This window comes from Ascaphus truei, unplaced genomic scaffold (assembly GCF_040206685.1).
Source record: "Ascaphus truei isolate aAscTru1 unplaced genomic scaffold, aAscTru1.hap1 HAP1_SCAFFOLD_1953, whole genome shotgun sequence".
Taxonomy (NCBI): domain Eukaryota; kingdom Metazoa; phylum Chordata; class Amphibia; order Anura; family Ascaphidae; genus Ascaphus; species Ascaphus truei.
The window spans coordinates 23,659-47,114 of NW_027454858.1; the positions used below are offsets into that span (position 1 = coordinate 23,659).

At 44.7% G+C, this 23,456-nt stretch overlaps 1 protein-coding gene across 1 annotated transcript in view; it reads right to left on the bottom strand.

Annotated features, from left to right (window-relative positions):
- LOC142477110 (cyclic AMP-responsive element-binding protein 3-like protein 4) overlaps nucleotides 1-19,487 on the bottom strand; it is a gene marked incomplete at its 3' end in the record, with an annotated part of 31,387 nt that extends 11,900 nt beyond the window's left edge. Inside the window, exons 1-2 of the mRNA XM_075582158.1 lie at nucleotides 19,302-19,487; nucleotides 19,080-19,186 (exon numbers count right to left, since the gene is read on the bottom strand). Of these exons, the coding sequence (XP_075438273.1) occupies nucleotides 19,080-19,186; nucleotides 19,302-19,472 (278 nt within the window). The remainder of the gene's footprint in view (nucleotides 1-19,079; nucleotides 19,187-19,301) is intronic.
- Nucleotides 19,488-23,456: the final 3,969 nt, after the last annotated feature.

The window sequence follows — 23,456 nt, forward strand, 5'->3', positions numbered from 1 at the left end:
ATCACACGGGAGATCACAAGACGTTCTAGCAATTAGGAGGCAACTGGCAGGAGGGATACAGGGTGGTAGTTAGTAAGGCACTGTGAACGCAGCTTCTCAGGGGTACCCCAGGGGCAACAAGAACTGCAGACAGGTTCAGTGAGTATCAAGGAATCTTTATTGCGAGGGCACAAGGAGATGGCACATTAGCAAGCGGCTTCCGCGTGATCTGGGGTGGGGTAATAATACCACCCCCAGTATGTATACCCTCGGTTACAGCAGATAAGGCGGCACTGCCCTATTACAATCTAAAAACCCGACATAGGCTTTATCTGAGCTTGGTTAGCATAAAATACTCCCTCCCATATATTTGTTTTTAGCAAAGTTAAGTTTTAATCTCTCTGGGAAGCACATGATATTCTGAAATAGTCTCAGAGCAAACCTTGCCCACTGGCACATTCCTTCATACAGAACGGGAACAATCACAAAGTGCGTCAGGGTACTGATACATTGTATCGCTATAATTCTGGGCGTACTGCCACAGGCGCAGCCTTGGAACTGCTATCGTCAGCGAAAAGTCACCTTTATCCACAAACACTGACCCCACGTCTGCATAAATCAGAAGAGACTAAATGGATGACCAGTAACCCCAGACCCGCTTTCTTCTGTATAGCCCCTCTGTCCATAACTCTTCCACACCCGGTCAGGGTAAGCCTTCAGAAGCTACTAATAACGCACTCACCTCTCTACATTTATACACGCTCAAATGGGCTGAAGATTTAAATATTATTATTGATAGCGATAACTGGGAGGATATCTGGGAGTATGCAGAAAAAACCTAAATTTGCACCACGACAAAAGAAAATATATGTAAAATTATATTCCACTGGTATCTGGGGGCAGTGACTGGGTAATATGTCAGTGTGTAAGATACACGTATACTCTGGGGGTAGTGACTAGGTAATATGTCAGTATGTAATATACACGTATACTCTGGGGGCAGTGACTGGGTAATATGTCAGTACGTAATATACACGTATACTCTGGGGGCAGTGACTGGGTAATATGTCAGTGTGTAATATACACGTATACTCTGGGGGCAGTGACTGGGTAATATGTCAGTGTGTAATATACACGTATACTCTGGGGGCAGTGACTGGGTAATATGTCAGTGTGTAATATACACGTATACTCTGGGGGCAGTGACTGGGTAATATGTCAGTGTGTAATATACACGTATACTCTGGGGGCAGTGACTGGGTAATATGTCAGTACGTAATATACACGTATACTCTGGGGGTAGTGACTAGGTAATATGTCAGTGTGTAATATACACGTATACTCTGGGGGCAGTGACTGGGTAATATGTCAGTGTGTAATATACACGTATACTCTGGGGGCAGTGACTGGGTAATATGTCAGTGTGTAATATACACGTATACTCTGGGGGTAGTGACTAGGTAATATGTCAGTGTGTAATATACACGTATACTCTGGGGGCAGTGACTGGGTAATATGTCAGTGTGTAATATACACGTATACTCTGGGGGTAGTGACTGGGTAATATGTCAGTGTGTAATATACACGTATACTCTGGGGGTAGTGACTGGGTAATATGTCAGTACGTAATATACACGTATACTCTGGGGGCAGTGACTGGGTAATATGTCAGTGTGTAATATACACGTATACTCTGGGGGCAGTGACTGGGTAATATGTCAGTGTGTAATATACACGTATACTCTGGGGGTAGTGACTAGGTAATATGTCAGTGTGTAATATACACGTATACTCTGGGGGCAGTGACTGGGTAATATGTCAGTGTGTAATATACACGTATACTCTGGGGGCAGTGACTGGGTAATATGTCAGTGTGTAATATACACGTATACTCTGGGGGCAGTGACTGGGTAATATGTCAGTGTGTAATATACACGTATACTCTGGGGGCAGTGACTGGGTAATATGTCAGTGTGTAATATACACGTATACTCTGGGGGCAGTGACTGTGTAATATGTCAGTATGTAATATACACGTATACTCTGGGGGCAGTGACTGGGTAATATGTCAGTATGTAATATACACGTATACTCTGGGGGCAGTGACTGGGTAATATGTCAGTGTGTAATATACACGTATACTCTGGGGGCAGTGACTGGGTAATATGTCAGTGTGTAATATACACGTATACTCTGGGGGCAGTGACTGGGTAATATGTCAGTATGTAATATACACGTATACTCTGGGGGCAGTGACTGGGTAATATGTCAGTATGTAATATACACATATACTCTGGGGGCAGTGACTGGGTAATATGTCAGTGTGTAATATACACGTATACTCTGGGGGCAGTGACTGGGTAATATGTCAGTGTGTAATATACACGTATACTCTGGGGGCAGTGACTGGGTAATATGTCAGTGTGTAATATACACGTATACTCTGGGGGCAGTGACTGGGTAATATGTCAGTGTGTAATATACACGTATACTCTGGGGGCAGTGACTGGGTAATATGTCAGTGTGTAATATACACGTATACTCTGGGGGCAGTGACTGGGTAATATGTCAGTGTGTAATATACACGTATACTCTGGGGGCAGTGACTGTGTAATATGTCAGTATGTAATATACACGTATACTCTGGGGGCAGTGACTGGGTAATATGTCAGTATGTAATATACACGTATACTCTGGGGGCAGTGACTGGGTAATATGTCAGTGTGTAATATACACGTATACTCTGGGGGCAGTGACTGGGTAATATGTCAGTGTGTAATATACACGTATACTCTGGGGGCAGTGACTGGGTAATATGTCAGTATGTAATATACACGTATACTCTGGGGGCAGTGACTGGGTAATATGTCAGTATGTAATATACACATATACTCTGGGGGCAGTGACTGGGTAATATGTCAGTGTGTAATATACACGTATACTCTGGGGGCAGTGACTGGGTAATATGTCAGTGTGTAATATACACGTATACTCTGGGGGCAGTGACTGGGTAATATGTCAGTGTGTAATATACACGTATACTCTGGGGGCAGTGACTGGGTAATATGTCAGTATGTAATATACACGTATACTCTGGGGGCAGTGACTGGGTAATATGTCAGTGTGTAATATACACGTATACTCTGGGGGCAGTGACTGGGTAATATGTCAGTATGTAATATACACGTATACTCTGGGGGCAGTGACTGGGTAATATGTCAGTGTGTAATATACACGTATATTCTGAGGGCAGTGACTGGGTAATATGTCAGTGTGTAATATACACGTATACTCTGGGGGCAGTGACTGGGTAATATGTCAGTACGTAATATACACGTATACTCTGGGGGTAGTGACTGGGTAATATGTCAGTACGTAATATACACGTATACTCTGGGGGCAGTGACTGGGTAATATGTCAGTGTGTAATATACACGTATACTCTGGGGGTAGTGACTGGGTAATATGTCAGTACGTAATATACACGTATACTCTGGGGGCAGTGACTGGGTAATATGTCAGTATGTAATATACACGTATACTCTGGGGGCAGTGACTGGGTAATATGTCAGTGTGTAATATACACGTATATTCTGGGGGCAATGACTGGGTAATATGTCAGTGTGTAATATACACGTATACTCTGGGGGCAGTGACTGGGTAATATGTCAGTGTGTAATATACACGTATACTCTGGGGGCAGTGACTGGGTAATATGTCAGTGTGTAATATACACGTATACTCTGGGGGCAGTGACTGGGTAATATGTCAGTGTGTAATATACACGTATACTCTGGGGGCAGTGACTGGGTAATATGTCAGTGTGTAATATACACGTATACTCTGGGGGCAGTGACTGGGTAATATGTCAGTATGTAATATACACGTATACTCTGGGGGCAGTGACTGGGTAATATGTCAGTATGTAATATACACGTATACTCTGGGGGCAGTGACTGGGTAATATGTCAGTATGTAATATACACGTATACCCTGGGGGCAGTGACTGGGTAATATGTCAGTGTGTAATATACACGTATACTCTGGGGGCAGTGACTGGGTAATATGTCAGTGTGTAATATACACGTATACTCTGGGGGCAGTGACTGGGTAATATGTCAGTACGTAATATACACGTATACTCTGGGGGCAGTGACTGGGTAATATGTCAGTACGTAATATACACGTATACTCTGGGGGCAGTGACTGGGTAATATGTCAGTATGTAATATACACGTATACTCTGGGGGCAGTGACTGGGTAATATGTCAGTATGTAATATACACGTATACTCTGGGGGCAGTGACTGGGTAATATGTCAGTGTGTAATATACACGTATACTCTGGGGGCAGTGACTGGGTAATATGTCAGTGTGTAATATACACGTATACTCTGGGGGCAGTGACTGGGTAATATGTCAGTACGTAATATACACGTATACTCTGGGGGCAGTGACTGGGTAATATGTCAGTGTGTAATATACACGTATACTCTGGGGGCAGTGACTGGGTAATATGTCAGTGTGTAATATACACGTATACTCTGGGGGCAGTGACTGTGTAATATGTCAGTATGTAATATACACGTATACTCTGGGGGCAGTGACTGGGTAATATGTCAGTATGTAATATACACGTATACTCTGGGGGCAGTGACTGGGTAATATGTCAGTGTGTAATATACACGTATACTCTGGGGGCAGTGACTGGGTAATATGTCAGTGTGTAATATACACGTATACTCTGGGGGCAGTGACTGGGTAATATGTCAGTATGTAATATACACGTATACTCTGGGGGCAGTGACTGGGTAATATGTCAGTATGTAATATACACATATACTCTGGGGGCAGTGACTGGGTAATATGTCAGTGTGTAATATACACGTATACTCTGGGGGCAGTGACTGGGTAATATGTCAGTGTGTAATATACACGTATACTCTGGGGGCAGTGACTGGGTAATATGTCAGTGTGTAATATACACGTATACTCTGGGGGCAGTGACTGGGTAATATGTCAGTATGTAATATACACGTATACTCTGGGGGCAGTGACTGGGTAATATGTCAGTGTGTAATATACACGTATACTCTGGGGGCAGTGACTGGGTAATATGTCAGTATGTAATATACACGTATACTCTGGGGGCAGTGACTGGGTAATATGTCAGTGTGTAATATACACGTATATTCTGAGGGCAGTGACTGGGTAATATGTCAGTGTGTAATATACACGTATACTCTGGGGGCAGTGACTGGGTAATATGTCAGTACGTAATATACACGTATACTCTGGGGGTAGTGACTGGGTAATATGTCAGTACGTAATATACACGTATACTCTGGGGGCAGTGACTGGGTAATATGTCAGTGTGTAATATACACGTATACTCTGGGGGTAGTGACTGGGTAATATGTCAGTACGTAATATACACGTATACTCTGGGGGCAGTGACTGGGTAATATGTCAGTATGTAATATACACGTATACTCTGGGGGCAGTGACTGGGTAATATGTCAGTGTGTAATATACACGTATATTCTGGGGGCAATGACTGGGTAATATGTCAGTGTGTAATATACACGTATACTCTGGGGGCAGTGACTGGGTAATATGTCAGTGTGTAATATACACGTATACTCTGGGGGCAGTGACTGGGTAATATGTCAGTGTGTAATATACACGTATACTCTGGGGGCAGTGACTGGGTAATATGTCAGTGTGTAATATACACGTATACTCTGGGGGCAGTGACTGGGTAATATGTCAGTGTGTAATATACACGTATACTCTGGGGGCAGTGACTGGGTAATATGTCAGTATGTAATATACACGTATACTCTGGGGGCAGTGACTGGGTAATATGTCAGTATGTAATATACACGTATACTCTGGGGGCAGTGACTGGGTAATATGTCAGTATGTAATATACACGTATACCCTGGGGGCAGTGACTGGGTAATATGTCAGTGTGTAATATACACGTATACTCTGGGGGCAGTGACTGGGTAATATGTCAGTGTGTAATATACACGTATACTCTGGGGGCAGTGACTGGGTAATATGTCAGTACGTAATATACACGTATACTCTGGGGGCAGTGACTGGGTAATATGTCAGTACGTAATATACACGTATACTCTGGGGGCAGTGACTGGGTAATATGTCAGTATGTAATATACACGTATACTCTGGGGGCAGTGACTGGGTAATATGTCAGTATGTAATATACACGTATACTCTGGGGTCAGTGACTGGGTAATATGTCAGTGTGTAATATACACGTATACTCTGGGGGCAGTGACTGGGTAATATGTCAGTGTGTAATATACACGTATACTCTGGGGGCAGTGACTGGGTAATATGTCAGTACGTAATATACACGTATACTCTGGGGGCAGTGACTGGGTAATATGTCAGTACGTAATATACACGTATACTCTGGGGGCAGTGACTGGGTAATATGTCAGTGTGTAATATACACGTATACTCTGGGGGCAGTGACTGGGTAATATGTCAGTGTGTAATATACACGTATACTCTGGGGGCAGTGACTGGGTAATATGTCAGTGTGTAATATACACGTATACTCTGGGGGCAGTGACTGGGTAATATGTCAGTGTGTAATATACACGTATACTCTGGGGGCAGTGACTGGGTAATATGTCAGTACGTAATATACACGTATACTCTGGGGGCAGTGACTGGGTAATATGTCAGTATGTAATATACACGTATACTCTGGGGGCAGTGACTGGGTAATATGTCAGTATGTAATATACACGTATACTCTGGGGGCAGTGACTGGGTAATATGTCAGTGTGTAATATACACGTATACTCTGGGGGCAGTGACTGGGTAATATGTCAGTATGTAATATACACGTATACTCTGGGGGCAGTGACTGGGTAATATGTCAGTGTGTAATATACACGTATACTCTGGGGGCAGTGACTGGGTAATATGTCAGTGTGTAATATACACGTATACTCTGGGGGCAGTGACTGGGTAATATGTCAGTGTGTAATATACACGTATACTCTGGGGGCAGTGACTGGGTAATATGTCAGTGTGTAATATACACGTATACTCTGGGGGCAGTGACTGGGTAATATGTCAGTGTGTAATATACACGTATACTCTGGGGGCAGTGACTGGGTAATATGTCAGTATGTAATATACACGTATACTCTGGGGGCAGTGACTGGGTAATATGTCATTGTGTAATATACACGTATACTCTGGGGGCAGTGACTGGGTAATATGTCAGTATGTAATATACACGTATATTCTGGGGGCAATGACTCGGTAATATGTCAGTGTGTAATATACACGTATACTCTGGGGGCAATGACTGGGTAATATGTCAGTGTGTAATATACACGTATACTCTGGGGGCAGTGACTGGGTAATATGTCAGTGTGTAATATACACGTATACTCTGGGGGCAGTGACTGGGTAATATGTCAGTGTGTAATATACACGTATACTCTGGGGGCAGTGACTGGGTAATATGTCAGTATGTAATATACACGTATACTCTGGGGGCAGTGACTGGGTATTATGTCAGTATGTAATATACGCGTATACTCTGGGGGCAGTGACTGGGTAATATGTCAGTATGTAATATACACGTATACTCTGGGAGCAGTGACTGGGTAATATGTCAGTGTGTAATATACACGTATACTCTGGGGGCAGTGACTGGGTAATATGTCAGTACGTAATATACACGTATACTCTGGGGGCAGTGACTGGGTAATATGTCAGTATGTAATATACACGTATACTCTGGGGGCAGTGACTGGGTAATATGTCAGTATGTAATATACACGTATACTCTGGGGGCAGTGACTGGGTAATATGTCAGTGTGTAATATACACGTATACTCTGGGGGCAGTGACTGGGTAATATGTCAGTGTGTAATATACACGTATACTCTGGGGGCAGTGACTGGGTAATATGTCAGTATGTAATATACACGTATACTTCGGGGGGCAGTGACTGGGTAATATGTCAGTACGTAATATACACGTATACTCTGGGGGCAGTGACTGGGTAATATGTCAGTACGTAATATACACGTATACTCTGGGGGCAGTGACTGGGTAATATGTCAGTGTGTAATATACACGTATACTCTGGGGGCAGTGACTGGGTAATATGTCAGTGTGTAATATACACGTATACTCTGGGGGCAGTGACTGGGTAATATGTCAGTGTGTAATATACACGTATACTCTGGGGGCAGTGACTGGGTAATACGTCAGTGTGTAATATACATGTATACTCTGGGGGCAGTGACTGGGTAATATGTCAGTACGTAATATACACGTATACTCTGGGGGCAGTGACTGGGTAATATGTCAGTACGTAATATACACGTATACTCTGGGGGCAGTGACTGGGTAATATGTCAGTATGTAATATACACGTATACTCTGGGGGCAGTGACTGGGTAATATGTCAGTGTGTAATATACACGTATACTCTGGGGGCAGTGACTGGGTAATATGTCAGTGTGTAATATACACGTATACTCTGGGGGCAGTGACTGGGTAATATGTCAGTGTGTAATATACACGTATACTCTGGGGGCAGTGACTGGGTAATATGTCAGTACGTAATATACACGTATACTCTGGGGGCAGTGACTGGGTAATATGTCAGTGTGTAATATACACGTATACTCTGGGGGCAGTGACTGGGTAATATGTCAGTGTGTAATATACACGTATACTCTGGGGGCAGTGACTGTGTAATATGTCAGTATGTAATATACACGTATACTCTGGGGGCAGTGACTGGGTAATATGTCAGTGTGTAATATACACGTATACTCTGGGGGCAGTGACTGGGTAATATGTCAGTGTGTAATATACACGTATACTCTGGGGGCAGTGACTGGGTAATATGTCAGTGTGTAATATACACGTATACTCTGGGGGCAGTGACTGGGTAATATGTCAGTATGTAATATACACGTATACTCTGGGGGCAGTGACTGGGTAATATGTCAGTACGTAATATACACGTATACTCTGGGGGCAGTGACTGGGTAATATGTCAGTACGTAATATACACGTATACTCTGGGGGTAGTGACTGGGTAATATGTCAGTACGTAATATACACGTATACTCTGGGGGTAGTGACTGGGTAATATGTCAGTGTGTAATATACACGTATACTCTGGGGGCAGTGACTGGGTAATATGTCAGTATGTAATATACACGTATACTCTGGGGGCAGTGACTGGGTAATATGTCAGTGTGTAATATACACGTATATTCTGGGGGCAATGACTGGGTAATATGTCAGTGTGTAATATACACGTATACTCTGGGGGCAGTGACTGGGTAATATGTCAGTGTGTAATATACACGTATACTCTGGGGGCAGTGACTGGGTAATATGTCAGTGTGTAATATACACGTATACTCTGGGGGCAGTGACTGGGTAATATGTCAGTGTGTAATATACACGTATACTCTGGGGGCAGTGACTGGGTAATATGTCAGTGTGTAATATACACGTATACTCTGGGGGCAGTGACTGGGTAATATGTCAGTATGTAATATACACGTATACTCTGGGGGCAGTGACTGGGTAATATGTCAGTATGTAATATACACGTATACTCTGGGGGCAGTGACTGGGTAATATGTCAGTATGTAATATACACGTATACCCTGGGGGCAGTGACTGGGTAATATGTCAGTGTGTAATATACACGTATACTCTGGGGGCAGTGACTGGGTAATATGTCAGTGTGTAATATACACGTATACTCTGGGGGCAGTGACTGGGTAATATGTCAGTACGTAATATACACGTATACTCTGGGGGCAGTGACTGGGTAATATGTCAGTACGTAATATACACGTATACTCTGGGGGCAGTGACTGGGTAATATGTCAGTATGTAATATACACGTATACTCTGGGGGCAGTGACTGGGTAATATGTCAGTATGTAATATACACGTATACTCTGGGGGCAGTGACTGGGTAATATGTCAGTGTGTAATATACACGTATACTCTGGGGGCAGTGACTGGGTAATATGTCAGTGTGTAATATACACGTATACTCTGGGGGCAGTGACTGGGTAATATGTCAGTACGTAATATACACGTATACTCTGGGGGCAGTGACTGGGTAATATGTCAGTACGTAATATACACGTATACTCTGGGGGCAGTGACTGGGTAATATGTCAGTGTGTAATATACACGTATACTCTGGGGGCAGTGACTGGGTAATATGTCAGTGTGTAATATACACGTATACTCTGGGGGCAGTGACTGGGTAATATGTCAGTGTGTAATATACACGTATACTCTGGGGGCAGTGACTGGGTAATATGTCAGTACGTAATATACACGTATACTCTGGGGGCAGTGACTGGGTAATATGTCAGTATGTAATATACACGTATACTCTGGGGGCAGTGACTGGGTAATATGTCAGTATGTAATATACACGTATACTCTGGGGGCAGTGACTGGGTAATATGTCAGTGTGTAATATACACGTATACTCTGGGGGCAGTGACTGGGTAATATGTCAGTATGTAATATACACGTATACTCTGGGGGCAGTGACTGGGTAATATGTCAGTGTGTAATATACACGTATACTCTGGGGGCAGTGACTGGGTAATATGTCAGTGTGTAATATACACGTATACTCTGGGGGCAGTGACTGGGTAATATGTCAGTGTGTAATATACACGTATACTCTGGGGGCAGTGACTGGGTAATATGTCAGTGTGTAATATACACGTATACTCTGGGGGCAGTGACTGGGTAATATGTCAGTGTGTAATATACACGTATACTCTGGGGGCAGTGACTGGGTAATATGTCAGTATGTAATATACACGTATACTCTGGGGGCAGTGACTGGGTAATATGTCATTGTGTAATATACACGTATACTCTGGGGGCAGTGACTGGGTAATATGTCAGTATGTAATATACACGTATATTCTGGGGGCAATGACTCGGTAATATGTCAGTGTGTAATATACACGTATACTCTGGGGGCAATGACTGGGTAATATGTCAGTGTGTAATATACACGTATACTCTGGGGGCAGTGACTGGGTAATATGTCAGTGTGTAATATACACGTATACTCTGGGGGCAGTGACTGGGTAATATGTCAGTGTGTAATATACACGTATACTCTGGGGGCAGTGACTGGGTAATATGTCAGTATGTAATATACACGTATACTCTGGGGGCAGTGACTGGGTATTATGTCAGTATGTAATATACGCGTATACTCTGGGGGCAGTGACTGGGTAATATGTCAGTATGTAATATACACGTATACTCTGGGAGCAGTGACTGGGTAATATGTCAGTGTGTAATATACACGTATACTCTGGGGGCAGTGACTGGGTAATATGTCAGTACGTAATATACACGTATACTCTGGGGGCAGTGACTGGGTAATATGTCAGTATGTAATATACACGTATACTCTGGGGGCAGTGACTGGGTAATATGTCAGTATGTAATATACACGTATACTCTGGGGGCAGTGACTGGGTAATATGTCAGTGTGTAATATACACGTATACTCTGGGGGCAGTGACTGGGTAATATGTCAGTGTGTAATATACACGTATACTCTGGGGGCAGTGACTGGGTAATATGTCAGTATGTAATATACACGTATACTTCGGGGGGCAGTGACTGGGTAATATGTCAGTACGTAATATACACGTATACTCTGGGGGCAGTGACTGGGTAATATGTCAGTACGTAATATACACGTATACTCTGGGGGCAGTGACTGGGTAATATGTCAGTGTGTAATATACACGTATACTCTGGGGGCAGTGACTGGGTAATATGTCAGTGTGTAATATACACGTATACTCTGGGGGCAGTGACTGGGTAATACGTCAGTGTGTAATATACATGTATACTCTGGGGGCAGTGACTGGGTAATATGTCAGTGTGTAATATACACGTATACTCTGGGGGCAGTGACTGGGTAATATGTCAGTGTGTAATATACACGTATACTCTGGGGGCAGTGACTGGGTAATATGTCAGTACGTAATATACACGTATACTCTGGGGGCAGTGACTGGGTAATATGTCAGTATGTAATATACACGTATACTCTGGGGGCAGTGACAAGGTAATATGTCAGTATGTAATATACGCGTATACTCTGGGGGCAGTGACTGGGTAATATGTCAGTATGTAATATACACGTATACTCTGGGGGCAGTGACTGGGTAATATGTCAGTATGTAATATACACGTATACTCTGGGGGCAGTGACTGGGTAATATGTCAGTGTGTAATATACACGTATACTCTGGGGGCAGTGACTGGGTAATATGTCAGTATGTAATATACACGTATACTCTGGGGGCAGTGACTGGGTAATATGTCAGTGTGTAATATACACGTATACTCTGGGGGCAGTGACTGAGTAATATGTCAGTGTGTAATATACACGTATACTCTGGGGGCAGTGACTGGGTAATATGTCAGTGTGTAATATACACGTATACTCTGGGGGCAGTGACTGGGTAATATTTCAGTGTGTAATATACACGTATACTCTGGGGGCAGTGACTGGGTAATATGTCAGTACGTAATATACACGTATACTCTGGGGGCAGTGACTGGGTAATATGTCAGTATGTAATATACACGTATACTCTGGGGGCAGTGACTGGGTAATATGTCAGTATGTAATATACACGTACACTCTGGGGGCAGTGACTGGGTAATATGTCAGTATGTAATATACACGTATACTCTGGGGGTAGTGACTGGGTAATATGTCAGTGTGTAATATACACTTATACTCTGGGGGCAGTGACTGGGTAATATGTCAGTACGTAATATACACGTATACTCTGGGGGCAGTGACTGGGTAATATGTCAGTACGTAATATACACGTATACTCTGGGGGCAGTGACTGGGTAATATGTCAGTATGTAATATACACGTATACTCTGGGGGTAGTGACTGGGTAATATGTCAGTATGTAATATACACGTATACTCTGGGGGTAGTGACTGGGTAATATGTCAGTGTGTAATATACACATATACTCTGGGGGTAGTGACTGGGTAATATGTCAGTGTGTAATATACACGTATACTCTGGGGGCAGTGACTGGGTAATATGTCAGTGTGTAATATACACGTATACTCTGGGGGTAGTGACTGGGTAATATGTCAGTGTGTAATATACACGTATACTCTGGGGGTAGTGACTGGGTAATATGTCAGTGTGTAATATACACGTATACTCTGGGGGTAGTGACTGGGTAATATGTCAGTGTGTAATATACACGTATACTCTGGGGGCAGTGACTGGGTAATATGTCAGTATGTAATATACACGTATACTCTGGGGGCAGTGACTGGGTAATATGTCATTGTGTAATATACACGTATACTCTGGGGGCAGTGACTGGGTAATATGTCAGTGTGTAATATACACGTATACTCTGGGGGCAGTGACTGGGTAATATGTCATTGTGTAATATACACGTATACTCTGGGGGCAGTGACTGGGTAATATGTCAGTATGTAATATACACGTATACTTCGGGGGGCAGTGACTGGGTAATATGTCAGTGTGTAATATACACATACACTCTGGGGGCAGTGACTGGGTAATATGTCAGTGTGTAATATACACGTATACTCTGGGGGGAGTGACTGGGTAATATGTCAGTACGTAATATACACGTATACTCTGGGGGCAGTGACTGGGTAATATGTCAGTGTGTAATATACACGTATACTCTGGGGGCAGTGACTGGGTAATATGTCAGTGTGTAATATACACGTATACTCTGGGGGCAGTGACTGGGTAATATGTCAGTGTGTAATATACACGTATACTCTGGGGGCAGTGACTGGGTAATATGTCAGTGTGTAATATACACGTATACTCTGGGGGCAGTGACTGGGTAATATGTCAGTGTGTAATATACACGTATACTCTGGGGGCAGTGACTGGGTAATATGTCAGTACGTAATATACACGTATACTCTGGGGGCAGTGACTGGGTAATATGTCAGTATGTAATATACACGTATACTCTGGGGGCAGTGACTGGGTAATATGTCAGTATGTAATATACACGTATACTCTGGGGGCAGTGACTGGGTAATATGTCAGTGTGTAATATACACGTATACTCTGGGGGCAGTGACTGGGTAATATGTCAGTATGTAATATACACGTATACTCTGGGGGCAGTGACTGGGTAATATGTCAGTGTGTAATATACACGTATACTCTGGGGGCAGTGACTGGGTAATATGTCAGTGTGTAATATACACGTATACTCTGGGGGCAGTGACTGGGTAATATGTCAGTGTGTAATATACACGTATACTCTGGGGGCAGTGACTGGGTAATATGTCAGTGTGTAATATACACGTATACTCTGGGGGCAGTGACTGGGTAATATGTCAGTGTGTAATATACACGTATACTCTGGGGGCAGTGACTGGGTAATATGTCAGTATGTAATATACACGTATACTCTGGGGGCAGTGACTGGGTAATATGTCATTGTGTAATATACACGTATACTCTGGGGGCAGTGACTGGGTAATATGTCAGTATGTAATATACACGTATATTCTGGGGGCAATGACTCGGTAATATGTCAGTGTGTAATATACACGTATACTCTGGGGGCAATGACTGGGTAATATGTCAGTGTGTAATATACACGTATACTCTGGGGGCAGTGACTGGGTAATATGTCAGTGTGTAATATACACGTATACTCTGGGGGCAGTGACTGGGTAATATGTCAGTGTGTAATATACACGTATACTCTGGGGGCAGTGACTGGGTAATATGTCAGTATGTAATATACACGTATACTCTGGGGGCAGTGACTGGGTATTATGTCAGTATGTAATATACGCGTATACTCTGGGGGCAGTGACTGGGTAATATGTCAGTATGTAATATACACGTATACTCTGGGAGCAGTGACTGGGTAATATGTCAGTGTGTAATATACACGTATACTCTGGGGGCAGTGACTGGGTAATATGTCAGTACGTAATATACACGTATACTCTGGGGGCAGTGACTGGGTAATATGTCAGTATGTAATATACACGTATACTCTGGGGGCAGTGACTGGGTAATATGTCAGTATGTAATATACACGTATACTCTGGGGGCAGTGACTGGGTAATATGTCAGTGTGTAATATACACGTATACTCTGGGGGCAGTGACTGGGTAATATGTCAGTGTGTAATATACACGTATACTCTGGGGGCAGTGACTGGGTAATATGTCAGTATGTAATATACACGTATACTTCGGGGGGCAGTGACTGGGTAATATGTCAGTACGTAATATACACGTATACTCTGGGGGCAGTGACTGGGTAATATGTCAGTACGTAATATACACGTATACTCTGGGGGCAGTGACTGGGTAATATGTCAGTGTGTAATATACACGTATACTCTGGGGGCAGTGACTGGGTAATATGTCAGTGTGTAATATACACGTATACTCTGGGGGCAGTGACTGGGTAATACGTCAGTGTGTAATATACATGTATACTCTGGGGGCAGTGACTGGGTAATATGTCAGTGTGTAATATACACGTATACTCTGGGGGCAGTGACTGGGTAATATGTCAGTGTGTAATATACACGTATACTCTGGGGGCAGTGACTGGGTAATATGTCAGTACGTAATATACACGTATACTCTGGGGGCAGTGACTGGGTAATATGTCAGTATGTAATATACACGTATACTCTGGGGGCAGTGACAAGGTAATATGTCAGTATGTAATATACGCGTATACTCTGGGGGCAGTGACTGGGTAATATGTCAGTATGTAATATACACGTATACTCTGGGGGCAGTGACTGGGTAATATGTCAGTATGTAATATACACGTATACTCTGGGGGCAGTGACTGGGTAATATGTCAGTGTGTAATATACACGTATACTCTGGGGGCAGTGACTGGGTAATATGTCAGTATGTAATATACACGTATACTCTGGGGGCAGTGACTGGGTAATATGTCAGTGTGTAATATACACGTATACTCTGGGGGCAGTGACTGAGTAATATGTCAGTGTGTAATATACACGTATACTCTGGGGGCAGTGACTGGGTAATATGTCAGTGTGTAATATACACGTATACTCTGGGGGCAGTGACTGGGTAATATTTCAGTGTGTAATATACACGTATACTCTGGGGGCAGTGACTGGGTAATATGTCAGTACGTAATATACACGTATACTCTGGGGGCAGTGACTGGGTAATATGTCAGTATGTAATATACACGTATACTCTGGGGGCAGTGACTGGGTAATATGTCAGTATGTAATATACACGTACACTCTGGGGGCAGTGACTGGGTAATATGTCAGTATGTAATATACACGTATACTCTGGGGGTAGTGACTGGGTAATATGTCAGTGTGTAATATACACTTATACTCTGGGGGCAGTGACTGGGTAATATGTCAGTACGTAATATACACGTATACTCTGGGGGCAGTGACTGGGTAATATGTCAGTACGTAATATACACGTATACTCTGGGGGCAGTGACTGGGTAATATGTCAGTATGTAATATACACGTATACTCTGGGGGTAGTGACTGGGTAATATGTCAGTATGTAATATACACGTATACTCTGGGGGTAGTGACTGGGTAATATGTCAGTGTGTAATATACACATATACTCTGGGGGTAGTGACTGGGTAATATGTCAGTGTGTAATATACACGTATACTCTGGGGGCAGTGACTGGGTAATATGTCAGTGTGTAATATACACGTATACTCTGGGGGTAGTGACTGGGTAATATGTCAGTGTGTAATATACACGTATACTCTGGGGGTAGTGACTGGGTAATATGTCAGTGTGTAATATACACGTATACTCTGGGGGTAGTGACTGGGTAATATGTCAGTGTGTAATATACACGTATACTCTGGGGGCAGTGACTGGGTAATATGTCAGTATGTAATATACACGTATACTCTGGGGGCAGTGACTGGGTAATATGTCATTGTGTAATATACACGTATACTCTGGGGGCAGTGACTGGGTAATATGTCAGTGTGTAATATACACGTATACTCTGGGGGCAGTGACTGGGTAATATGTCATTGTGTAATATACACGTATACTCTGGGGGCAGTGACTGGGTAATATGTCAGTATGTAATATACACGTATACTTCGGGGGGCAGTGACTGGGTAATATGTCAGTGTGTAATATACACATACACTCTGGGGGCAGTGACTGGGTAATATGTCAGTGTGTAATATACACGTATACTCTGGGGGGAGTGACTGGGTAATATGTCAGTACGTAATATACACGTATACTCTGGGGGCAGTGACTGGGTAATATGTCAGTGTGTAATATACACGTATACTCTGGGGGCAGTGACTGGGTAATATGTCAGTGTGTAATATACACGTATACTCTGGGGGCAGTGACTGGGTAATATGTCAGTGTGTAATATACACGTATATTTTGGGGGTAGTGACTAGGTAATATGTCAGTGTGTAATATACACGTATACTCTGGGGGCAGTGACTGGGTAATATGTCAGTGTGTAATATACACGTATACTCTGGGGGCAGTGACTGGGTAATATGTCAGTGTGTAATATACACGTATACTCTGGGGGCAGTGACTGGGTAATATGTCAGTGTGTAATATACACGTATACTCTGGGGGCAGTGACTGGGTAATATGTCAGTGTGTAATATACACGTATACTCTGGGGGCAGTGACTGGGTAATATGTCAGTGTGTAATATACACGTATACTCTGGGGGCAGTGACTGGGTAATATGTCAGTGTGTAATATACACGTATACTCTGGGGGCAGTGACTGGGTAATATGTCAGTGTGTAATATACACGTATACTCTGGGGGCAGTGACTGGGTAATATGTCAGTGTGTAATATACACGTATATTCTGGGGGTAGTGACTAGGTAATATGTCAGTGTGTAATATACACGTATACTCTGGGGGCAGTGACTGGGTAATATGTCAGTGTGTAATATACACGTATACTCTGGGGGCAGTGACTGGGTAATATGTCAGTGTGTAATATACACGTATATTCTGGGGGTAGTGACTAGGTAATATGTCAGTGTGTAATATACACGTATACTCTGGGGGCAGTGACTGGGTAATATGTCAGTGTGTAATATACACGTATACTCTGGGGGCAGTGACTGGGTAATATGTCAGTGTGTAATATACACTTATATTCTGGGGGTAGTGACTGAAGAGATCTCATGATTTGGGAGGGGATGAGATGGAGGCTAGTGGTATAAGTGAACTCAGTGTGGACACACACGGGGACACACAGTGACACACACACACAGTGCCACACACAGTGCCACACACACAGACACACACACACACACACAGTGACAGTGACACACACACACACACACACACAGTGACACACACACACACACAGTGACACACACAGTGACACACACACAGTGACACACAGTGACACACACAGTGACACACACAGTGACACGCACACACACAGTGACACGCACACACACAGTGACACGCACACACACAGTGACACGCACACACACAGTGACACACACAGTGACACGCACACACACAGTGACACGCACACACACAGTGACACGCACACACACAGTGACACGCACACACACAGTGACACACACACACACAGTGACACACACACACACAGTGACACACACACACACAGTGACACACACACACACAGCGACACACACACACAGTGACACGCACACACACAGTGACACGCACACACACAGTGACACGCACACACACAGTGACACACACAGTGACACACACACACAGCGACACACACACACAGCGACACACACACACACACAGCGACACACACACACAGCGACACACACACACACACACAGCGACACACACACACAGTGACACACACAGACACACACACACACAGTGACACACACAGTGACACACACAGCGACACACACAGCGACACACACAGCGACACACACAGCGACACACACGGAAGTGTACACACCTGCTCTCGAGTCCCTCCACATACTCCTTTTTCTTTCTCCGGCTCACTTGCGCCGATTGCTTGTTCCGGATTTTCCTGCGCACGCGTTTCAGCGCTCGCTCCTCTGCCTGCAGCACGCGGGACAGATACTAACGTCAGGCAGTGATCGTGGCGGGGGAGGGGCTGTGGGTTTTGCTAGAATGTAGGGTAGCTATCAGTGAGGGAAGATGTAAGGGAAGTTACCTTGGTGAGGGGCAGAAGTTGGGGTAATGTGACTCCCTCTTTCCCCAGCAGACGAGTCTCCTCCTCAGTTAGTCGCAGTTCCTGGGAAACAGAGAGCAAAGGGTTAATATCTCCCTCTAACCTCACATATACCTGCTGTGTTATAAACACCTCCTCCTGCACACACAGCATGTCCCTCTAACCTCACATATACCTGCTGTGTTATATACACCTCCTCCTCCTGCACACACAGCGTGTCCCTCTAACCTCCATATACCTGCTGTGTTATATACACCTCCTCCTGCACACACAGCGTGTCCCTCTAACCTCACATATACCTGCTGTGTTATATACACCTCCTCCTGCACACACAGCGTGTCCCTCTAACCTCACATATACCTGCTGTGTTATATACACCTCCTCCTCCTGCACACACAGTGTGTCCCTCTAACCTCACATATACCTGCTGTGTTATATACACCTCCTCCTGCACACACAGCGTGTCCCTCTAACCTCACATATACCTGCTGTGTTATATACACCTCCTCCTCCTGCACACACAGCGTGTCCCTCTAACCTCACATATACCTGCTGTGTTATATACACCTCCTCCTCCTGCACACACAGCGTGTCCCTCTAACCTCACATATACCTGCTGTGTTATATACACCTCCTCCTGCACACACAGCGTGTCCCTCTAACCACACATATACCTGCTGTGTTATATACACCTCCTCCTGCACACACAGCGTGTCCCTCTAACCTCACATATACCTGCTGTGTTATATACACCTCCTCCTCCTGCACACACAGCGTGTCCCTCTAACCTCACATATACCTGCTGTGTTATATACGCCTCCTCCTCCTGCACACACAGCGTGTCCCTCTAACCTCACATATACCTGCTGTGTTATATACACCTCCTCCTCCTGCACACACAGCGTGTCCCTCTAACCTCACATATACCTGCTGTGTTATATACACCTCCTCCTCCTGCACACACAGCGTGTCCCTCTAACCTCCATATACCTGCTGTGTTATATACACCTCCTCCTCCTGCACACACAGCGTGTCCCTCTAACCTCACATATACCTGCTGTGTTATATACACCTCCTCCTGCACACACAGCGTGTCCCTCTAACCTCACATATACCTGCTGTGTTATATACACCTCCTCCTGCACACACAGCGTGTCCCTCTAACCTCACATATACCTGCTGTGTTATATACACCTCCTCCTGCACACACAGCGTGTCCCTCTAACCTCACATATACCTGCTGTGTTATATACACCTCCTCCTGCACACAGCGTGTCCCTCTAACCTCACATATACCTGCTGTGTTATATACACCTCCTCCTCCTGCACACACAGCGTGTCCCTCTAACCTCACATATACCTGCTGTGTTATATACACCTCCTCCTCCTGCACACACAGCGTGTCCCTCTAACCTCACATATACCTGCTGTGTTATATACACCTCCTCCTCCTGCACACACAGTGTGTCCCTCTAACCTCACATATACCTGCTGTGTTATATACACCTCCTCCTCCTGCACACACAGCGTGTCCCTCTAACCTCACATATACCTGCTGTGTTATATACACCTCCTCCTCCTGCACACACAGTGTGTCCCTCTAACCTCACATATACCTGCTGTGTTATATACACCTCCTCCTCCTGCACACACAGCGTGTCCCTCTAACCTCACATATACCTGCTGTGTTATATACACCTCCTCCTCCTGCACACACAGCGTGTCCCTCTAACCTCACATATACCTGCTGTGTTATATACACCTCCTCCTCCTGCACACACAGCGTGTCCCTCTAACCTCACATATACCTGCTGTGTTATATACACCTCCTCCTGCACACACAGCGTGTCCCTCTAACCTCACATATACCTGCTGTGTTATATACACCTCCTCCTGCACACACAGTGTGTCCCTCTAACCTCACATATACCTGCTGTGTTATATACACCTCCTCCTCCTGCACACACAGCGTGTCCCTCTAACCTCACATATACCTGCTGTGTTATATACACCTCCTCCTCCTGCACACACAGTGTGTCCCTCTAACCTCACATATACCTGCTGTGTTATATACACCTCCTCCTCCTGCACACACAGCGTGTCCATCTAACCTCACATATACCTGCTGTGTTATATACACCTCCTCCTGCACACACAGCGTGTCCCTCTAACCTCACATATACCTGCTGTGTTATATACACCTCCTCCTCCTGCACACACAGCGTGTCCCTCTAACCTCACATATACCTGCTGTGTTATATACACCTCCTCCTGCACACACAGCGTGTCCCTCTAACCTCACATATACCTGCTGTGTTATATACACCTCCTCCTCCTGCACACACAGCGTGTCCCTCTAACCTCACATATACCTGCTGTGTTATATACACCTCCTCCTCCTGCACACACAGTGTGTCCCTCTAACCTCACATATACCTGCTGTGTTATATACGCCTCCTCCTCCTGCACACACAGCGTGTCCCTCTAACCTCACATATACCTGCTGTGTTATATACACCTCCTCCTCCTGCACACACAGTGTGTCCCTCTAACCTCACATATACCTGCTGTGTTATATACGCCTCCTCCTCCTGCACACACAGCGTGTCCCTCTAACCTCACATATACCTGCTGTGTTATATACACCTCCTCCTGCACACACAGCGTGTCCCTCTAACCTCACATATACCTGCTGTGTTATATACACCTCCTCCTCCTGCACACACAGCGTGTCCCTCTAACCTCACATATACCTGCTGTGTTATATACACCTCCTCCTCCTGCACACACAGCGTGTCCCTCTAACCTCACATATACCTGCTGTGTTATATACACCTCCTCCTCCTGCACACACAGCGTGTCCCTCTAACCTCACATATACCTGCTGTGTTATATACACCTCCTCCTCCTGCACACACAGCGTGTCCCTCTAACCTCACATATACCTGCTGTGTTATATACACCTCCTCCTGCACACACAGCGTGTCCCTCTAACCTCACATATACCTGCTGTGTTATATACACCTCCTCCTCCTGCACACACAGCGTGTCCCTCTAACCTCACATATACCTGCTGTGTTATATACACCTCCTCCTCCTGCACACACAGCGTGTCCCTCTAACCTCACATATACCTGCTGTGTTATATACACCTCCTCCTGCACACACAGCGTGTCCCTCTAACCTCACATATACCTGCTGTGTTATATACACCTCCTCCTCCTGCACACACAGCGTGTCCCTCTAACCTCACATATACCTGCTGTGTTATATACACCTCCTCCTCCTGCACACACAGCGTGTCCCTCTAACCTCACATATACCTGCTGTGTTATATACACCTCCTCCTGCACACACAGCGTGTCCCTCTAACCTCACATATACCTGCTGTGTTATATACACCTCCTCCTCCTGCACACACAGCGTGTCCCTCTAACCTCACATATACCTGCTGTGTTATATACACCTCCTCCTCCTGCACACACAGCGTGTCCCTCTAACCTCACATATACCTGCTGTGTTATATACACCTCCTCCTCCTGCACACACAGCGTGTCCCTCTAACCTCACATATACCTGCTGTGTTATATACACCTCCTCCTCCTGCACACACAGCGTGTCCCTCTAACCTCACATATACCTGCTGTGTTATATACACCTCCTCCTGCACACACAGCGTGTCCCTCTAACCTCACATATACCTGCTGTGTTATATACACCTCCTCCTCCTGCACACACAGCGTGTCCCTCTAACCTCACATATACCTGCTGTGTTATATACACCTCCTCCTCCTGCACACACAGCGTGTCCCTCTAACCTCACATATACCTGCTGTGTTATATACACCTCCTCCTCCTGCACACACAGCGTGTCCCTCTAACCTCACATATACCTGCTGTGTTATATACACCTCCTCCTGCACACACAGCGTGTCCCTCTAACCTCACATATACCTGCTGTGTTATATACACCTCCTCCTCCTGCACACACAGCGTGTCCCTCTAACCTCACATATACCTGCTGTGTTATATACACCTCCTCCTGCACACACAGCGTGTCCCTCTAACCTCACATATACCTGCTGTGTTATATACACCTCCTCCTCCTGCACACACAGCGTGTCCCTCTAACCTCAC